At 43.2% G+C, this 15,059-nt stretch overlaps 1 protein-coding gene across 2 annotated transcripts; it reads left to right on the top strand.

The window, feature by feature from the left end:
* The first annotated feature begins 686 nt into the window (after nucleotides 1-686).
* Nucleotides 687-14,156, top strand: C17H17orf75 (chromosome 17 C17orf75 homolog). Of its 2 annotated transcripts, none has more exons than XM_048366506.1 (10): nucleotides 687-853; nucleotides 1,534-1,614; nucleotides 4,851-4,976; nucleotides 6,220-6,363; nucleotides 6,816-6,873; nucleotides 9,937-10,056; nucleotides 10,508-10,572; nucleotides 10,712-10,848; nucleotides 12,341-12,444; nucleotides 13,769-14,156. In XM_048366506.1, exons 1-10 carry the CDS (start codon nucleotides 714-716, stop codon nucleotides 13,982-13,984), a joined length of 1,191 nt encoding a protein of 396 aa, XP_048222463.1. In that variant the 5' UTR covers nucleotides 687-713; the 3' UTR covers nucleotides 13,985-14,156. The 2 variants fall into 2 exon arrangements, with proteins under 2 accessions (XP_048222463.1, XP_048222462.1); XM_048366505.1 differs by having other exon boundaries at nucleotides 687-859.
* Nucleotides 14,157-15,059: the final 903 nt, after the last annotated feature.

The following is a 15,059-nucleotide window of genomic DNA, read 5'->3' as shown; positions in this document are numbered from 1 at the left end:
TCAAAACCCAAAGACAGGAGCTGGGAATGTGGCCTAGTGATATAGTGCTTGCTCTGCATACACGAGACCCTGGGTTCGAATCCTCAGCCAGAAGTGGCGCTGTGGCTCAAGTGGTAGAGTGCTAGCCTTGAGCAAAAAGAAGCCAGGGACAGTGCTCAGGCCCTGAGTTCAAGCCCCAAGACCGGCAAAAAAAAAAACAAAAACAAAAAACCCTAAAGACAATAAAGTAAAAGTGTAAAAGCTACACACACGTGTAATCCCAGATATTCATGAGGTGAAGGCTGGAGGATCTTGAATTCTGGGCCAGCTTCGGCAAAGTTAGTCTCAAAACCAAAATACGAACCAAAAAAGCTAGGGATATGTCTCAAGTGGTTGGGGGCTCTGCCTTGTAGCAAGTGTGAGGGGTCCTGAGTTCAGATCCCAGTATCCACCACCATCCCCAAAGGGGAAAAAAGAAACGAAAAATACGTACGACTAGCTAGTTCTACCGTCTTTAGCCCACACAGGTAATGAGAGGCGGCCAGGGAGTTCCGAAGGCCTGGCACCAGGGAGGAACTTGAGCAGGCTTGCTTCCTTTGCCCTGGGATCCAGGAAATCAGCGGAACGCAGGTGTGGGAGGGCGGCGATCCGGACGAGCCGATACTCTGAGCACTGTCCGGTGGCGGCGGGGGAGCGGTTTAGCGGTGACACCGGGTGGCTCGGAGGCCGGCGCGATGCTCCCGTCTTTGCAAGAGTCGCTGGACGGGGAGGAGAAGGAACTGGAGAGCAGCGAGGAGGGCGGCCCGGCCGAGGAGCGCAGACCCGAGCCACCGCCCAGCAGCCACTACAGCCTCTACAGCTGCCGCCGAAGCAGGTGCCGGTGCCCGGCTGTCCCCGTGGGCCCGCCGCCTGCTCCTGCACCCCGTCCGGGCGCTGGGGCCTGGCTGCCCTCAGAGGCCATCTTCTCTCCCAGCCAAGGTTCCTAGCCCCGAAGGGCCCCACTCTTCCGCCCGGCTCCTCTCCCGGACTGCTAAGATTGCCCCCCCGCCCCGGGCTCCCCGCTCCCGTGTCATCTCAGCCCCTGCGGTTTCCCAGCGCCCCCACAATCTCAATTTTGTCCTCCGCCTCCGATCATTAATCTCGTTCTCACGTTCACGCCACTCACTGACACCTACTCACCCTCTCTGTGCTTGCTGCCTTTTTTCCCCCCTCTTGGCTGGAAGAAGCAAGGGTTATAAGGAGGCCCCCCCTTAGACCCCGTGAGATCTGGTTTTTGTGTTTCATTCTTAAAATAGCCTCCATGAATCTTCTTGGTATTAAGCCTTTCCCCATCCACCCTTTAGGTAATTTGGAGAGAGGAGACCTCTTGTCAGCACTGCTTTATGTGTCTTCCTATCATGTGGGTAAGGGGTGTCCACCCCATGTTTTGTTTAACCCACATCCTCTCACCTTGCAGTTGAGATGACTCCGTGGTCTCCCCTGCTTGCTAAGGCCCCGTGCTCTGCATGATTGAGAACCCATAATTGATAGCACTGTTGTTTTTGTGGCTTGCAGATTGGCACAGCAACGAGGAGACAGTGATGATGGAAGCCCAAGTGGCACAAATTCAGAAACTCCCTCTGGTGATGATTTCAGGTAAAAACAGCTTAGCCATATAACCCAGACCCATGTTTTTATCTTCTTTCTGTGCTTTTCTGGCCTGTAGGTGTCAGTGAGTACCCTGTTTTCCCTAAGCTATCCATGACAGTCTATCCCCTAAGAAGCTCTCCTAATTTCCTCATTGACTGTATTCTTTCAAGGCAAGACAGATCCAAATAAAGATAGTCCTGTGTGAATTGAGCTTCTTGGTTGGAACTCCAGTAAAATATTCAGTATCGTGCTGCTATCAATCCCAGTTACTCATGAGAATGAGATCTGAGGATCTATGTCAGTTTGAAGCTAGCCTGGGCAGACAGAGAGATTCTTATCTCCAATTAACCACCAAAAAGCCAGAAGTAGTGGTATGGCTCAAATGGTGGAATGCCAGCCAAGACTGCATGAGACTCTTAATTCAAGCCCCAGTACCAACACTTAAAAAAAGTATATATAAATAGATCTGTGTATATAATGTGTGTATACACTCAGGGCCTGGGTGCTGACCCTGAGCCTCTTTGTGGTCAACGCTAGTGCTCTATCACTTGAGCCACAACACCACTTCCAGTTTTTTGGTGGTTAATTGGAGATAAGAGTCTCTCCTGCCTGGGCTGGCTTCAAACCACAGTCCTCAGATCTTAGCCTCCTGAGTAGCTAGGATTACAGGTGTGAGCCACCAGCACCAGGCTAAAAGATATAAATTTAATTCCCTTTTTTCCCCCTTTGAATATTTTTTTTTTAATTTTATTTATTTATTTATTTTGCCAGAACTGGGGCTTGACTCCGGGCCTGAGCACTGTCTCTGGATTCTTTTTGCTCAAGGCTAGCACTCTGCCACTTGAGCCTCAGTGCCACTTCTGGCCATTTTCTAAGTGGTGCTGAGGAATCGAACCTAGGGCTTCATGTATGGGAGGCAAACACTCTTGCCACTAGGCCATATTCCCAGCCCTTAATTTTTTTTTTATAAGTTAGCATACATTAGTTGTGCCAAGGTACATTTTCTCCTTTGAATGTTCTTTAAACCACAGTCCCCTAGGTGTCAGCCTACTGAGTAGCTATGACTGTAGGCATGAACCACCATTACCATGCTGATTGATTCTGAGACAGGATTTTGCTATATAGTACAGGCTGGCCTGGAACTAACTATGGAGCCCAAGTGGGTCTCTCTCTCTCTCTCTCTCTCTCTCTCTCTCTCTCTCTGTCATGGGGCTTGAACTCAGAGCCTGGGCACTGTCCATGAGCTCTTTGCTCAAGGCTAACGGAGGTCTCAACTCTTAATCCTGTTCTAGCTTTCCAAGTACTGGAATCACATGTATGTGTCACCATGCATAGATCTAAAATTATTTTTATTTTTTGGTTTCAGTTCTGGGGCTTGAACTCAGGGCCTGGGCACTGTTTGCTGAGCTTTTGTACTCAAAACTAGCACTACCACTTGAGTCATATCTCCTCTTCCAGCTTTTTTTTTTTTTTTTTTTTTCTTTTGGCCAGTCCTGGGCCTTGGACTCAGGGCCTGAGCACTGTCCCTGGCTTCTTTTTGCTCAAGGCTAGCACTCTGCCACTTGAGCCACAGCGCCACTTCTGGCCATTTTCTGTATATGTGGTGCTGGGGAATTGAGCCCAGGGCCTCATGTATATGAGGCAAGCACTCTTGCCACTAGGCCATATCCCCAGCCCGCTCTTCCAGATTTTTAATTGGAGATAAGAATGTCATGGACTTTCTTGCCTGGGCTAGCTGCATACTGCAATCCTCAGACCTCAGCCCCCTGAATAGCTAGGATTACAGGCACGAGACACTGGCACCTTTAACTCACAAAGAAACGCTAGGTGTTGTTTTTATTCCACAGATAGAAAATGGGTGGAGGGTTGAGAAAGGAGACAGGAAATAATGATGTATGAGAATCACTGAGAAAATGCAGTGATGACTAGGGAGTAGTTTGGACCCACCTGAGGCTAGATCACCAGGATCATTAACTAAACATGAGGTTCAGCACCAAGGGTGTGGGGTTTCATCCACCTACATTCAAGTGTTTAGGTACTGGTACATAGAGGAAGTGGAGAGCTAGACTGGTTTTGCTGAGCAAATGCAATGAGTAAAAACAGCAAAGCAGTTGAAGGAGATTGTGTGCAATATGCAGTTTCTATATAGCAATTATTCCTCAGGGAAGCCAAAAGAAAGGAAAACAAGAATGAGTGCAAGGGTGTGATTATACAGACTGACCATGGATTTTAACACAGGTAAGAAGGGAATTGAAGAGGTGAGAAACTTTCAGGGATGGTGAAAAATGGAGAGTACAAATCTAGTACTGAGAGAGAATAAGGTGTAAAGAGGAATATTTTTTGGTAAGGTAGGTCATACTTGGTAAAAAAATACATTCCTAGAGGTCTTACTGTGTTAGCTTTCCATTGTTGTGACAAAATATCTGAGGTAGCCCTTAATTTTTCCCATTCTCAGTATGGAACCCAGGGTTGTGAGAATGCTAGGCAAGTCCTTCACCACTGAGCTGTGTGCCCAGCTGAGCTAGTGATCTTCAAAGGAGGGTTTATTTTGACTTACAGTTTAGGAGGTTTCAATCCACAGTTCCTGTTGCCTTTAGGCCCGAGGCCACATAGCTCATGTAGCAGGGGAGCCTATTTACCTTATGGCAGCTAAGAAGAGAAAGAAGAGCAGGAGGAAAACATGGTCCCAATATCACATTCAGTACCTCCAATGACTTAACTTCCTCCCAAAAGTCCCCACCTCCTATAGAACTCACTAACTTCTAATAACACATAAAGAAATGCTAGGTGTTGTGTTTAGGTCAAAAGCCAAAGTTTTCAGTCAGACGCCAGTGGCTCACACCTGCAATCCTAGCTACTCAGGAGGCTGAGATCAGGTTTCAAAGGCACCCAGGGCAGAAAAGTTTGTGATACTCATCTCCAGTTAACCACCAGAAAACTGATAGTGGAACTGTGGCTGAAAGTGGTAGAGTGCTAGCCTTGAGCAAAAGACCTCAGGGACAGTGTGCAGGCCCTGAGTTTAAGTGCCAAGACTGACAAAAAACAAAAACAAAAACAACCCACAAACTTTCAATACGTGGGACTTTAGGGAATTGTACATCCAAATTATAACACTCACCAACAAGCAGAGCTTTCTTAAGTCTTTAAGAGAAATGCTGGCTTTGATGATACCATTCAATCTAACTTATGGATGTGAATGCACTTATTCACTGGTAAAGAACATGTGTCTTTTGTTTGTCAAGCCTCTCCTTGGTGGATTCTAATCTACCATCTGAAGTGGAGCCAGAGCTGCACAGTTTCATTGCTAAGCGTCTTTCAAAGGGAGCAGTCTTTGAAGGGCTGGGTAATGTTGCATCCATGGAGCTGAGGTAAGTGTGTTAAATTTGCTATGTCTTGCTTTTTTTTTTTTTTTTTTTGCCATCCCTGGAGCTTGCCTCAGAGCCTGAGCACTGTCCCTGGCTTTTTGCTCAAGGCTAGCACTCTGCCACTTGAGCCACAGCGCCACTTCTGGCTGTTTTCTATATATGTGGTGCTGGGGAATCGAACCTGGGGCTTCATGTATACAAGGCAAGCACTCTTGCCACTAGGCCACATTCCCAGCCCTGTGTCTTGCATTTTTATTTCTGAGCTAAACATGAGAAGTGACAAGAAACTCGCAAAGATCTAGGCCTGCAGAGTTCATCTTTGTTTTTTGGTGGCCGAAGCACCAGGCTTCACAGGCAAACATTTGTGGAACAAGACTGAATGGTAGAGACATTGGTGCGTAGGTTTTGTACTTAGGAGAAAAGAGTTAAGGGTTCATTGGCATGGCATTTGCCTAACATGTGCCAGGGCCTGGGTTTAATCTCTGGTACTACATGCTATGTGTCATCCCCCCCTGAAAAAAATGAAAAAGTTAATTACATAAATCATATAGCTTATATAGTCTGAAAAGTGCTTTCATAAGCACTTTCTTCTTACAAAGGTAAGATAGACTAGTTCTTTAAATTTCTTTTTTAAAAGGAGGAAGTTAACTCAAAGAAGTCAAATGGGATGCCCAAGGTTAAAGAGCTTATTACCTTACTGATGTTCAGGCTCAAACATGGGCATCCTCAGTTAAATTCCAGCCATCTTCCTATTACACTCTTTGATTGTAGTTCACTTCAAACCATGAAGTTGGCATTAGGTCTGTCAGGAGTATTGGGCTGTGGCCCAAGGGTAAGGTCACAGAACAAGCCTGGCATATCTCTCTGCAGCATCCATGCTTTGTGAAGGTTTGGGAAGAAGGGGAAATTTGTGTATCTTCATGTACTCACTATGGTCAAGAGGGAAACTTGGATGAATCTTTTCACATAAGACAGGACAATTCTAAGAAAGTTCACCTTTGTTAAGAGACCAATTTAATTAACACTCCTCCCCTCCCCTGCCTCCTGTGTCTCCTTGTGTGTCTCCTTGTCCCTTTGCTCTGGGAGTAAGCTGATGGGAAATCTGGGAAGATCGTAAATAGTTCATTCCAAAGTTTTGCCAGATCCAGACTATGGTCCAGAGCAGAGCACACAGTGCGATGCTTAATGCTCAGAGTACTTTGATTTACCTTCCCTTTCCTTTTTTCTTTTTCTTTTTTTTTTCTAGAATTCCAGGTTACCGAGTTGGTTGTTACTACTGCCTTTTCCAACAAGAAAAACTGCTTCTTGAAACAGCAACAATGGGCTCTGGACATAACCCTTCAGAATATGTGGTCTGTTTTTTAGGAGGGTCTGAAAAGGGCCTTGAACTATATCCTTTCATTGGTCTTTGAGGGCATTGGGGGGAGCATCTCTATCACTCTCACCCCAAGTGTCTCTACCTGTAAAGATTTGTGGGGTTTTTATTTTGTTTTGTTTTTGCCAATCCTGGGGCTTGAACTCAGGGCCTGAGCACTGTCCTTGGCTTCTTTTTGCTCAAGGCTAGCACTCTGCCAACGTTAACCACAGCGCCATTTCTGGCCTTTTCTATATATGTGGTGCTGAGGAATCAAACCCAGGGCTTCATGAATGCGAAGCAAGCACTCCACCACTAGGCCATATTCCCAGCACTAAAGGGATGTTTGAATTTTGTATCTTCATATGGCATTTGCCTTTGCTACTTTTATTTACAGTTTGCATTATTTGGAAAGACCCTATATTTCCTGTTAAGAAATAAAACATTGACTTGATTATTCATCCTTTATTGCTTCCTTAAGAACACACTTTCAGGCTTGAATTGGACAAGTACATTCAAGGGCTGAAAATTAACAAAAATTGTGAGGTAAGAAGACTGACTTAAGTTTTATGACTGAACTGATGAACATACCTTGCAATAATTATTAAGTCATATTGGTAGCCACAAAGTTTGGCTAAATTCTAAAAATTTTACCTTGTGGGCTAGCAGACTGTTGGTGTTTTTTTTTTTTTCTTTTTTGTTTCTTTCTTTTTAAATTTTGTTGGTACTGGAGTTTGAATTCTACCACTTGATTCATGCCTCTAGCTCAACTTTTTTTTGTGTGTGGGGGGCAGTCATGGGTCTTGAACTCAGGGCCTGAGCACTGGCCCTGGCTTTTTCTTGCTCAAGGCAAGCACTGTACTACTTGAGCCATAGCACCACTTCTGTCTTTTTCTGTTTATGTGGTGCTGAGGAATGGAACCCAGGGTTTCATGCATGCAAGCCAAGCACTCTGCCACTAAGCCACATTCCCAGTGCCTTTCACTTGGTATCATCTGTTCCCTCTTAGTTTGCTTTCATCAATGCCCAATATAGCTGGTGGGCTCCTCTGCTTTTTTTTTTCCACCCACTTTCCACTCATTCTGTGCCCTCCTCCCAGCTTCTCAGATGTGCTCATTTATACCCCATATATGAGGTAAGTAATATAGAGTCATCTAAAAATAATACAACAATTTCCGAAGAGGTCCTTTGTTTCCTTATCTTTGGGGTTCTAAGAGGTGCTTGGGTCTTGCTGTTTGGTGCTTTTCTCCCAAGGCTGTCCTCTTTTGGTCTTACTGTGTATTGGTGTCTTGAGTCCTGTTTACTTTGTTGTCTCATTGCCTTTTAAATCTAACACCTGCATATCAGGGAGACCATACACCATTTGTTTCTCTGTTTTTGGCTTATCTCTCTGAACATGATTTGTTGTAGTTCCATCCATTTCCCAGTGAATGCCATTATTTTATCCTTTCTAATGGCAATGTAAAATTCCATTGTACATAGGTACCACATTTTTTTTTGGGTGCATTCATCTGTAGAGGGGCATCTGGATTGTTTCCATATCTTGGCTATTGTGAACAGTGCAGCAGTGAACATGGAGGTGCAGGAATTCTTCTTGTATCCTGATTTCCTGTTGCTCAGGGTAGATGCCTAGGAGTGGTATGGCTGGGCTATAGGGTATGTCTGTTTAGTTTTTAAGGAACCTCCAGACTGGTCTCCAGAGTGGTTGTACTAGTTTACATTCCCACCAGCAGTGCAGTAGGGTTCCTCTTTCTCTGCATTGTCGCCAGCATTTGTTGTTGTCTGAATTCAGAATATAGGCTATTCTGACTAGGGGTAAAGTGCTATCTCAGGGTTGTTTTTATTTGCATTTCCTTTATGGCCAGGGTTGGTGTAGCTCAGCCTTTTGTTGTTTTTTTTTGAGATGGACTCTTGGAGTTTTCTGCCCAGGCTTGCTTTGAACTGTGGTCCTGAGGTCTCAGCTTCTTGAATAACTGGGTAGGTGTGAGGCAATAACATCCAAATAGACTGGTGGGAGAGAGAGAGAGAGAGTGTGTGTGTGTGTGTGTGTGTGTGTGTGTGTGTGTGTGTCTATACTGAGGCTTGAACCTCAGGGTCTGGGCACAGTTCCTTAGCTTTATCCACTCAAAGCTGGTGCTCTAACACTTGAGCCACAGTTCCACTTCTGGCCTTTTGGTGCTTAATTGGAGGTAACACTCTCACAGACTTTCCTGTCAGGGCTAGCTTCAAACTGTGATCCTCAGATCTCAGTCTCCTAAGTAACTAGGATTTCATAGGTATGAGCCATCGGCGCCCAGCTCAGACTGGTGGTTAAAGAAAGCAGAAAACATAGTTCTCTTAAGTGCTGCAAGTTTCACAAGATTGCTTTTGATGTATTGCACCTATGAAAAATTCTATGTAGTGAGTTCAGTGGCATGTTTTAACATGTCTGGTAAAGAAGAGGATGCCCTTTTCTTATGGGAACATTAGATTTATACTGTGGTCAGAATTAATGGTCTGTGCCATCTCCAGCACCAGAAACATGCTGTGCAACAGTATAACTGCCCTTGAACTTATCAAAGATTGAAGAAATGTTCCAGTTTTATTCATCAATCTTTTATGAATTAGATATAACCATATTGACTAAATTATCCAACCTTTTAAAAATTGCTTTCAGCTTGCAGTTGTTACAAGTTATGACTCATAAATTAGATGTAGTAATGGTTCTTTTGCCTTGTCACAAACAAGATAACGCAGGAAAGGAAAGATACAGTTAAGAGTGAGCCAGGGGCTGGGTGCTGGTGGCTCAGGCTTGTAATCCTAGAAACTCAAGAGACTCTCCATTCAAAGCCAGCCTGGCCATAAAAGTGCACAAAACTCCATTTCTAAGATACCCAGCAAAAAGCTGGTGCCAAGAGGTGTGACTAGCAGTCAAGTAAGCCCAAGGTACTAAGCTCCAACCACAGTACAGTGGAGGTTAAAAAAAAAAAAAAAGATGGGGCTGGGAATGTGGCTTAGCAGTAGAGTGATTGCCTAGCATGCATGAAGCCCTGGGTTCAATTCCTCAGCACCACATATGCAGAAAAAGCCAGAAGTGGTCCTGTGACTCAAGAGGTAGAGTGCTTAGCCTTGGGCAAAAGAAGCCAGGGACAGTGCTCAGGCCCTTAGTCTCAAGAAAAAAAAAAAGAGTGAGGTAAAGATTTCAATGTAGAGGTACTGCCCCTCCAGACTGGAGGTCTTCCTGTGTGACAAAGGTCTCTAGAGCCACACTGCCTCAAGGCCAGACATGCCCTTGGGGGAATGTGACATCAGTACTTGGATGAGTCACTTGTATCCCTCCTTATTTTCCTTGGGGAGTAGCTCAAATGATAGAGGTCCTCCCTAAAAAGCAGGAGGCCTTGAGATCACATACCAATACCACTAAATTCTCTGCATTTCTATAGTTGTTCTGTAGTCAGTAAGCTTGTGTTCTGTGTATTTCAGACACTGCCAAGTACTGAAGAAATGAGTGAAAGAGGAAAATGTCTGTTCCGATTGATTTTAACATCCAGGCTATAGTAACAAATATGGTGTCCACTACAGGGAAGGCTTATATGACCTTAAAGCAAATGACATTCTCTCTTGATGTAGGAAAGTGGCCTGGAGAACCAAGTAAAGTCCTATCTGAACAGCTGGTTTGAAGATGTTGTATGCCCAATTCAAAGGGTGGTTCTTCTTTTTCAGGAGAAACTTACCTTCCTGCTGCATGCTGTAAGTGTTTCCCAAACAAAGAGCAATCCCTTACTGGTGAATTACTTTGGCAGAGTTTGTATTCAGTTTTCTTCAAACATTATCTTTTCCCCTCTGAATATTCATTTAAATTATGCTTGCTATAAAGGTAGACCACACTTTATTTACTCAGATCTTATTAAGTGGAATTGAATTGCAAATGCTAGTGGAGGTTTCCTAATCAGATAAAATGTTTTAAAATAATTACTATTTGAACTAATCTCAGAGATGTTTAATTTCCAAAACGTTTTGAGAAAAAACCCCCACAAAATTCCAAAATGATCTTATCTATTTTTTAAAATGGCAACAATTATTCCTGAACATAGCTCTGGAGAACTCATAGGCAAAAAGGCAGAGTTTAATTAACTAAGTAGCTGCTCAGGAAGGAAAAGTGAAAAATATGTATGAATCATGCTTTATTTTTCCCTTACAGGCTTTGAGTTATTCTCCTGTTGAGGTTATAGGATCAGATGAAAAAACAAAGAGAGACATTAACAGGTAATGAAGTTTGTGCAGAGACAAGCTTTTCCACAGCTAGCCTAAGTTTTTCACCCTGAACCTGCAGCGCAGGATGAATATATTTTCTCCCTCCCATCTTGCAACATGTTTGTGGAAAAGGACTTGCTCTTTGTGCCAGGTTTCTGAGTGTGGCCAGTCTTGAAGGACTCATTCAGGAAGGCACCATGACATCGCTGTGTATGGCCATGACGGAGGAGCAGCACAAGTCTGTGCTCATAGACTGCAGCGGCTCCCAGCCTCAGTTCCACAATACAGGTGAGTGGTCCTCCTGGGCCTCTTGTCACTCTCATCTTGCATTTTCTTGTTTTTGCCAGTCCTGGGGCCTGAACTCAGGGCCTGAGCACTGTTCTGGCTTCTTTTTGCTCAAGGCTAGCACTCTACCACTTGAGCCACAGCACTACCTCCAGTTTTTTCTATATATGTGGTGCTGAAGAATTGAACCCAGGGCTCCATGCATGCTAGGCAAGCATTCTGCCACTAGTCCATATTTCCAGCCTCTGCACTTTAAATAGATAAGTCTACATATCCTTCTTGCTTTGTGTGTGGAAACCAAGTGAGGCCTAGGGTTCCTCGTAATTCCTAGCTACTCAGGAGGCTAAGTTTTGAAGATCAAGGTTCAACATTCAAAGCCAGCCTGGGCAGGAAAGTCCATGAAAAAACCAGAAGTAGAATTGTGACTCAAGTGGTAGAATGCTAGCCTTGAGCAAAAACAATGAGCTAAGAAAGAACACAAGGCCCTGAGTTCAAGCCCCAGTACTATCACCAAAAAAGAAAGAAAAAAACCAGAAAAACTCTAATGGCTGCATACAAGGAGTCAAAAAAAAAAAAAAAAAAGAAAAAGAAAATGTTCATAAAGGCATTAGCTGAAATAGTAAAGAATTAGAAGTAACTTAAATGTTTATCAACAGGAAACTGACAAATTGCTAATTTGTGCAAGGGAGCAGTTACAACTCTGTTAGTATAGCTCTCAAACATACTATTGAGTAGGCCAGTTGTTAAAGAAAACTACATAAAGGCTTTACTATATGCAAAAAAATGCTGTTAAAGCTCTACAATGTTAGGCAGCAGCAGTTTAACAAGATATGTGGGAATAATAATCCTTTTTTCTAATTAAATTTTATGTATTTATTTTTTGCCAGTTCTGGGCCTTGGACTTAGGGCCTGAGCACTGTCCCTGGCTTCTCTTTGCTCAAGGCTAGCACTCTGCCACTTGAGCCACAGCACCACTTCTGGCCATTTTCTCTATATGTGGTGCTGAGGAATTGAACCCTGGGCTTCATGTGTACAAGTCAAGCACTCTTGCCACTAGGCCATATTCCCAGCTTGAATAATAATCCTGATAGGAAGATGTGAATAAGGACAGATACATGGGGAGTGTTGACCACTTTGTTTTTTTTTGTGACTGTCCTGGGCACTGTCCCTTATCTTTTGTGCTCATGGCTAGGGATCTACCACTTGAGCCACAGCTCCATTTCTGGCTTTTTGGTAATTGATTGTAGAGATAAGAATCTCATAGTCTTTCCAGCCCAGGCTGGAACTGTGATCCTTAGATCTCCTGAGTAGCTAGGATTATAGGAATGAGCCACGGGCACCAGGCTTACTCTGGTATTTCTTAGCCATGTGGTAGGGTACAAGTACACTCTTTTTTTAGACCACTACACAAGTCTTAAGCAGCTCATTGTTTTTTTTTAAAAATACCTCGTGCTTTGTAGGGCTTTATTTTTGATTTCTCCAAAATATTTTGTAGGAAGCAACCGGTTTTGTGAGGACTGGATGCAGGCTTTTTTAAATGGCACCGAAGGGGGCAACCCTTTTCTCTTCAGACAAGTACTGGAGAACTTTAAGCTAAAGGTAACTCATTCATTGGCTAACTGGCTGTGTACCAAGTACCACATACTTTTTTTTTTTTCCTGAATTTTAATCTGTTCCAATGGTAAGATAACAAATCTGCTTTCCCAGCTGTGTTGTTCATTATTAAATGGGCCATCTCTTAAATCTGAATCATAAGAAGGTGTTTATTTGGATTTTTCAGTCACTTCTGCATGCAGATAGTTTCATTTCTAATAAATTGGGCTGAATGCTTGTTTATGCGTAAGGGACCTCAAGCTTTAAATTTGTGTGGTACCTTAGTTACAAAGTACAAGCAAGTAATTCAGGCCGAGACTACAGTTGCCTCCTGGACACAGCCCTTGTCCTGCCTAGTATGTATGAGTTCTTGGAGAGAATCTGCAGGTCTTCACTCACGGGAGTGGGGAGGTGGGGTGTAGAATGTGCCCCCATTAGTACCTCGATCAAAAACGTGCCTGTTTATCTTAAGAGTTTTGGCTAGCAGGCTCCTTTCCTCATCATGCTTAGGGAGCTGCTATCTGGTCTCTATGGCATACTCAAATCCTTTTAAAAAATAATAATAATACAAAATTCTAATAGGGATGTTTCCTCACCTGAGGTAGCAGATTTTTATTTTTATTTTCTTTGGTGCTGGTCCTAGGGCTTGAACTAAGACTAGACATTGTTACAGAGTTGTTTTTTGACCAACCGCAGCACTCTACTACTTGAGCCACAGCTCCACTTCAAGTTGCTTGGTGGTTAACTGGAGATAAAGAGTCTCACAGGGGCTGGGAATATGGCTTAGTGGTAAAGTGCTCATCTCATATACATGAAGCCCTGAATTCAATTCCTCAGCACTTCGTATATAGAAAAAAGCCGGAAGTGGCGCTGTGGCTCAAGTGACAGAGTGCTATCCTTGAGCAAAAAGAAGACAGGGACAGTGCTCAGGCCCTGAGTTCAAGTGCCAGGACTGGCAAAACAAAAAACAAAAAAAACAACCAACCAACCAGTCTCAAGACTTCCCTGCCCAGGCTGGTTTTGAATCTTGACTCTGATCTCAGCCGCCTGAGTAGCAATTACAGGCATGAGCCACCTGTGTCATGGGCATTTTTTCTTTTTAATGAGACTTTTGTTCCACCAAGGGCAAAGCATATTAGCAATAAAAAAGATGCAAGTATTTATTGTTTTTTAAATGTATCTTCAAGTAGGGGTCTCAATTCAGTATGGGGATAGAAATATTTAAAAAGGTAACATCTCATAGCATGTTGAGTTCTCAGCTGGACAGGAGGTTGGGTTTTTTTTTTCATTATTTCGCTAAACACTTGTTTAACTGGGTAATTTTTTCTAGGCCATACAAGACACAAACAATCTGAAGAGATTTATACGACAGGCAGAAATGAACCATTATGCTTTGTTTAAATGTTATATGTTCCTAAAGAACTGTGGGAGTGGAGATATCCTTTTGAAGATTGTTAAAGTGGAACATGAAGAAATGCCTGAAGCCAAAAATGTGGTAGCTGTCCTTGAAGAATTCATGAAAGAATCTCTTCCCCAAAGTTTTTGATCATGTTTTGAGATAACTCTTCATGAAGTTGCATATTCAAGTTTGAATTATCAGTTGTCATTGTTCATAGGGTTACTGTTTAAGATTATCTGCAACATACCAGATTCTTTATTTCTTTTTACACTTTTACCATTTAACTTAATTAAACATAACAATCTGAGGAATGTCTTCACTGAGTTGTAGATTGGTCTGTGTTAGAGTTGTGGAATTTTAAATATATTGCTGGTCCCAATCTAAACTTTAGGATTTTATTGCCTGAACATATACAGCAAATCATCCATTTCAGAAAAACCGCTACTTCTCTTTCAGCAGATTGATTCATCTTTTAAAAAAATGTAATCCCAACACTCTGGAACTGGAAGCAAGTCAGTCTCCAGTTCCAGGCTGTCAGGCCAGCCCGGGATCCATAGTGAAATTTTGTCTCCAAAAAAAGTAATCCTAGTCAGGATAGATGATCACCATGACATTCTTTCAGAATGATTTATGCATCCTGAGTGTGCTAAATATTTTTTTTTGTCTGATTGATACTTGGCATGGATGATGAAGCTAGCTTTTAAGTCGATATGCAAATAAATCATGACTATGTAAGAAATTAAATGAGCTTTAAAAATAGATGCACTAACTTCAAGGTAAAACATTATGTGTAATGAAAAGCTACTGCAGAATTGGCCCCCATCACTTCATTCGTTTGTTTACAGGTTATTTGTTGACAACCTTTTTTTTGTTTTGTTTTTTTTTTTTTTTGCCAGTCCTGGGCCTTGGACTCAGGGCCTGAGCACTGTCCCTGGCTTCCTTTTTACTCTGCCACTTGAGCCACAGCGCCACTTCTGGCCATTTTCTGTATATGTGGTGCTGGGGAATCGAACCCAGGGCCTCAAGTATACAAGGCAAGCTCTCTCGCCACTAGGCCATATCCCCAGCCCCACAACCTTTTTTTTTTTTTTTATGGTGGTATGGGCGTTTGAACTTGGAGCCTTGAGCTTGGCAGGAAAGTACTATCTATACCTCTAGCCCTTGGGATTTTTCAGATAGGGTCTCACACTTTACTCAAGCAGGCTGGGATGGTGACTCCTAC

Source organism: Perognathus longimembris, chromosome 17 (genome assembly GCF_023159225.1).
Source record: "Perognathus longimembris pacificus isolate PPM17 chromosome 17, ASM2315922v1, whole genome shotgun sequence".
In the NCBI taxonomy this organism is placed as follows: domain Eukaryota; kingdom Metazoa; phylum Chordata; class Mammalia; order Rodentia; family Heteromyidae; genus Perognathus; species Perognathus longimembris.
Note: the sequence above shows the minus strand (reverse complement) of the source record. Positions and strands in the feature narration are given on the sequence as shown.